General features: G+C 40.3%; 1 protein-coding gene across 3 annotated transcripts in view; it reads right to left on the minus strand.

Annotated features, from left to right (window-relative positions):
• LOC133400147 (ral guanine nucleotide dissociation stimulator-like) overlaps window positions 1-6,390 on the minus strand; it is a 42,425-nt gene that overhangs the window by 18,825 nt on the left and 17,210 nt on the right. For all 3 annotated transcript variants that reach the window (XM_061672466.1, XM_061672465.1, XM_061672464.1), the window contains exon 2: window positions 378-682. In XM_061672466.1, coding sequence (XP_061528450.1) covers window positions 378-682 — 305 coding nt within the window. The remainder of the gene's footprint in view (window positions 1-377; window positions 683-6,390) is intronic.

The raw sequence follows: 6,390 nt of genomic DNA on the forward strand, positions 1-6,390 counted from the left end.
ACTTGGAATTTGAAGCGAGTTTACTGCTTCAAGTGAGGGCTTCAAAACCGGATTGAAATTAAGGTTTCAAATTAGGGTTTGAAACGAGTGTTAGGGTTACACATTACGATTTGAAACAAGTGTTGGTTTCAAATAAGGGTTTCTAGCCAAGATTAGCGTTCCAAGTTATGGTTTAAAATATGGGTTTAAAGCCTGGGTAAGGGTATCAAACATGGGATACGGTTTCAAGACAAAATTAGGATTTATAAATCGGATTTTAAACCTAGGTTTGGGTTTCAATTTAGGGTTGGAGGGTTTCAAGACAGGATTACAGTTTCAATATGCGTTTTAAACAAGAGTTAGGGTTTCAAATGAGGGTTTGAGGTCTCCATCATTACCTGTTGAGAAGCAGGTCGAGCACCTGCTTAGCGGTGGCAAAGGATCGGTAAGTGCACAGGAAGATGGTGACGTAGGTGGAGTCTTTTCCCCTAAAGGCCGTGACCATGTATTCGACAAGCCTCTCGAGGGTCCCCGCCTTGATGGTTCGCACCTTGCAAGTCTCGTACAGGCTGAGGGCGGTGTCCGTCTCCACGCCCAGCCAACGCTGCCCCTTGCTGGATGAGTGGTGCAGCTGCACCTTACGCAGCGTGATGGTGAAGATGGCGTCATCCTCAACCTCCTCACCAATCTCCTGCGTCGAGCTCTAAGGCGGTAAAAAAAAAAAAAAAAAAAAAAAAAAAAAAAAGTTTAAAAGGTCCCCATCCATCCATCCATTTTCTGTACCGCTCATCCTCACAAGGGTCGCAGGCATTTAAACATCCCTTGCATCAAAATTATTCTACAGTTTTTTTTTTGCATGACATATGTCAAAATGAGACAAATTCCTTGTGTGTTTTTGACGTACTTGGCAAATAAAGATGATTGTGATAAGTCTGACTTGGTTTATGTTTGACATCTATGCGGTTTGTCGTTTGAATGCAAAAGACTCTAAAAGGCATAAGGCTTCCAAAATAACTTGATCAGATTTATGTGTGTTTGTGATGTACAGTTCGTAATTTATAAGTACCTGCCCGCTTTGTGGTTGCTACAAGCCCACTCATCTCAGGAAAACTGGCAACAGTGACAACACGGCTGCATCATGTGCAAAGCTTTGCATCACCTGCCAAACTCAGCCGAGTTGAGGAATACATTATTTCAAATTATTTTTGGGACAAATTCCTAAGCATTTTCAGAACCAGAATCGTTTCTGTGTTCAGGACCCATTTCGTGGCGGATGACGTCACAAACGTACGTTTTCACACACTGCTTGGAAATGCATTTCTAGGTTTGGAGCAAGTGACCCAGCTGGGCAGCGGCCGCAAAGCCATGCAAATACAGTACATAAAACCATACATGAGCCTGTGTTTTACAACAAAACTATATAATGTTGTGGATTAAATAGCAGAGCTTGCGGTCACTGTTGCCAAACTGTTCGCCTTAAAATGAACGGCGAAAGCCAGTTTTGAAGTGATTGAATGGGACCCGCTTAAGCAATAGTTAAGAGCCAAGAGGGCTCGAGCACACAGTGCCCTTGGCTAGGACCGCCACTGCAGACACGCAGTTCATCAATCATTGACTGAAGTAGAAGAAGATAGATAAGATATCAATGAGCCTGCAGCCTTTTTGGAGGCGTCAACTAATGCAGAAGAAAGCGCAAAATGTTCTTTTTTTTTTTCTTAAGAAGCAAAGAAGATTGCAAATTATCCACAAAGAGTGCCCATTGTAGCACAGATCAAAGGAAAGGACATCGAGTTCTCAAAACTGGGACTTCATGCTTTACAAAACTACGAAGATCACATTTTAAGATTAAAAAACTCTTTTACCGTTTTATTCTTGAATTTTTTTTCTCATTAGATAATGTCTTGGTCTCTTTAAAAAAATATCATAAGATTACAATAAGTTTTTCTCTTATGAGATGTTAACAACTTAATTCTCATAAATTACGGATACTTTGTTCTCGAAAAAAAAATACATTCACATCACGTTCATATAGTCGTTATTGTGGCAAGACTATTTTCATAAAACGACAACGTTTTGTTCTTGTAAAAATATATATATATTTATAAGTTTTTTCTTATAAGACTATGAATTTTTGGCCTCAAAAAATACATTCTCTTAAGATTCATACAGCCATTATTTCCCCAAGATTATGACTTTGTTCTAATAAGATTATGATGTTTTACTCTCGAAAAAAATATTTTTTAAAAAGTGACTTTTTTTCTTGGAGAATTACAAATTTATGACTTTATTCTGATAAGATTAAGACGTTTTGTTGTTGGAAAAATGTTATTTTGTGAGATTGTGACTTTTGTTCTCAGTGTACTACTTTTTGTTCTTGAAAAAATATTACATTATATCGTATGATCACAACTTCAATACAATTAAAGTTCATTATTAAATGCAATTTTATTTTACTAATTTTAATGACTCATTCATTATGAGAGTATGTGAATGGACTGACTTACATTTTCATTTTGTGTTTGTATGTGAATGGATGGTGTTTGGCTTTAGTGTGAGGATCAGTAAGAGGATCCGTGGTGGGTTTTGTGATCTCTTCCCCAACCCCCACCGTCAGTTTGACCACTCCCACTCAAGTGATGCACAGCAGGACGCCAAGAAAAAAAGAATGGAGACCATTGAGTAGGAAAACCCTCCACCTCAACGGCTTCACATTTACGTAATCCGTGTGTGTGTGTTAGGGGGAGGGTGAGATTATTGAAGGTGAGGAGGTCAGACAGAGTGCAGAAAACTCTGTATGTGAATGGACAGATATTTAAATATGTACACCAATACGTCATGTGTATGAGAATGGACAGACGTTATGCGTATATGTGAAGAGAGAGACAGTGTATGTGAAGGGACAAACATTATGTGAATAGTAGACTTTACGCCGATCTGATCGGTTTGATCAGTATCGGCCGATAATTCGCATTTTGTGCTGATCGGCCTTCATGTCATAATTTGCCGATCCGGTCAATGACATCATCGATCGGCTCTGCACAAGACATTTAACTCAGAGTCTTCGCCGCGTATGAATCCAAAAGCTAGTTTATTTTTAGCCTTGTCACGTGTCTTGTGGCGCAGTACTGTAACTATCTGACAGCCAATAAAGTTTTTTCAATCTTGTCGGTGATAAAAACACGTCGTCAGTGTGGGACTATTTTGTGGTGTCTCAGACAAACAACACAAATTATTTGCAGTCTCTTCACAACTGAAGTACATTGTGGGGAACGTCATCTAAATGCTTCAATACAACAAATTTGACCAGGCACCTGAAGAATGTACACAAGGAGGAGCATGCCGCGTTCAAGCAACGCAGCATGGGGGAAAAACAACAACAAAGCAAAGGAAAAGACAAATGGATGCAAACTCTGGACAACACCCGTCCATATAGCCGGGAGTAGTTAGAGTAAGCATGTCATTAACAGTATTTATTAAAGTAATTTACTTGCAATAAAGTAACTTAATTACAGTAAGTTAGCACCCATTATTTCTGTCATGTTGTAATGTTGATTTCACCTAAATTTGTCAGTGGCCAATACTTGAATGCCCCCGAAAGGTCATTGACATTTTAACTTTTGTCTAAAATGCTAGAGAATAATTTTGAAGATACAGTACTCAGTATACAGTACACAAGTATATACAATAAATGAACAAGTCATGTAAATAGACACGTTGCCCCATCTTGTGATCGGATCGGTGATCGTTTTTTAAACTTGCTGATCGGGCCAAAAATCCTGATCGTGTAAAGCCTAGTGAATAGTAATGCTACGAACAAATCGGTGGGGGTTCGGATTGAATAGCGAATCAAATTTGAAAAACTAATCCCGAATCATCATTTTCACATTTGAATAAAAACTAATCAACGTATTTATTTTATTCTGACAAGAGCTGCAATGCTTTGGTTTACTTCCACCTCCGTTTTGACTTCCTGTGCATCGCTTCAGCACATGTATGCATTGTAGCTTCACAGAGATCTCCATAAGATTTGTTAAATAAAAAAATATTTAATTAAAAAAATAATAATAATAATAAATAGATAGGCTTGCGTTTAGCCTAGCTCTCCAATGAGCTGCACGGATAAGACGGAAGTTCCACAATGGAAGCCGAAAAGGAGCCATTCGCTGAAGAAGGCGACCGAGGCATTGCAGCAGATGAGAGAAAGTTCATCCAACACAGTGTGACGCTAGAGCGGCTAGGTAGCCAGGAGGCTAAGTAGCAGCAGGCTAGCTGCAATGGCGCCGTTTAGTCCAGTTCGCAAGGATTTATGGCACCGGCGACAAGCGCAAAACTGACCTGGCCAGAATTCTACCTGTGGCCAAGGTATGGTGAGGGATCCTGGTTAAAGTAAGCCACTTTAAACTTCATAGAAAAACCTTTCAGTCAAGATGCGCAGCAGCTAAAACACGTCAGTCAAAACGTGCCAGCATACTCTTACCGGCTCAATAGCTAGTAGTAGTAGTAGTAGTAGTAGTAGTTTAAAAAAAAAATTAAAAATAAAATAAAAATAACAAATAAATTTGCATTTTACATTTGTTGGGCTATTGTTTTTGGAATAGTATATGGCGTAACAATTCGATTGTGATTCGCTAATAATTGGAGTTTTAGGGGCCGAGTCCCAGCACTCGTGAATAGAGTCTATTTTTGTGGGTGAAGGGAGTCAAGAGACAGATGCCTATGTACAATAAATTAACTGACAACGTGTGTATGTGAATAGGTAGACATATGTACGTGAATGGACAGATGCCATACCATTTATATTATGTGAATGGACTGGACTGCGACCACTGCTACATGTTACAATCATCCCAATAGGCTACTTTAGATACGGCTAAGCTGTTGTGTGGCATTCAACAACCCGTGTGAGCTAACAACACAAACATGCTAAATATTTAGGGCAGCGTTATGCGGAGGAAAAACTCATTTGTCACACAACACGCATGCTGACCATGCGTCAGTCTCACGTCTGTCGGGTGACCCCCATTTTGTGACAACTAAACTTCAGTTGGTTCGCAGCACTTAAGGCCTCTTTATACTCCCATGACCGACAGCGCCCGCATTGCATCACGTGACCAACACATTGGGCCGCGCGGCCCCTCTGCGTCACTTGGCGTGCACACTGCAAAAATTGTTGCTGCGCGTAGAATGCCACGGAGATCGTCTCTCGTGATTGGTGCGTTTTAGTCACATGATGTGATGACATCGTCAGCGTTCCCCTTGGTTCTAAATACTATCTATGCCGCCGCCTTCTTGATCGATTTTCCAGCAAAATTAAACGTATCATTTGGTTATCTAGGTCAATTTGTTCTAGCAGACACTGTTCCACCATTGTTAGTTGCTTCATTCCTTGTTCCTGGAAAGGAAAGGAAAAACGGCTACTGGAAAAGGCCAAAAAATGCAGAGGAAACAACACCCAGTGGCGTCCTAGCCAATACCAGCCGTAGCGACACCCCCAACCTGGAGGAGAACTGCAGTACATTTTCAAAACTGCGCGTGTGCGTTGCGCTTGAGTATAAAGGCAAACTGCGTGCGGGATAGCCGCAGTGACGTCAGCGCGGTCGCCGCCAGCGCAAGTATAAATAAGCCTTGAAGGTGAACTGACAGCATTAGCTTAATTTCTGTTTTGGCACACAGTATTCTATATTTCACATAATCAAATTCTAACTAACAAGATAAGAATGATGATCTTTATTAAACTGTTATTGTGTTTACATCTGTTCAGATTTGCATATTTATTTAGCAACTATTTATAGATGACTTCAGAGTGTGTATTTCACCTTAAATAATGTTTGCACATTTAATACTAATGTATAATATATACTTTTTATTTTATAAATTGTACTATTTATCTGTATCTGATATTTTTTCCATGTTTACCTTAATATGGTGGCCTTGAGAGCCCAGAAAGGTACCTTTAAATAAAATATATATATCCATCCATCCATTTTCTATACCGCTTATCCTCACTAGGGTCGCGGGCGTGCTGGAGCCTATCCCAGCTATCTTCGGGCGAGAGGCGGTGTACACCCTGAACTGGTCGCCAGCCAATCGCAGGGCATGTATAAACAAACAACCATTCGCACTCACATTCACACCTATGAGCAATTTCTAGTCTTCAATTAACCTACCATGCATGTTTTTGGGATGTGGGAGGAAACCGGAGTACCCGGAGAAACCCCACGCAGCCACGGGGAGAACATGAAAACTCCACAAAGGCGAGACTGGGATATGAACCCCGGTCCTCAGAACTGTGAGGCAGATGCGCTAACCAGTCGTCCGCCGTTCCGCCCCCAAAAATATATATTACCGTATTTATTTATATTGATATTGCTATTATCATAAACTTATGATTTTACACTTTACATGGTGACC

The sequence above is a fragment of the Phycodurus eques genome, chromosome 3, assembly GCF_024500275.1.
Source record: "Phycodurus eques isolate BA_2022a chromosome 3, UOR_Pequ_1.1, whole genome shotgun sequence".
NCBI lineage: Eukaryota > Metazoa > Chordata > Actinopteri > Syngnathiformes > Syngnathidae > Phycodurus > Phycodurus eques.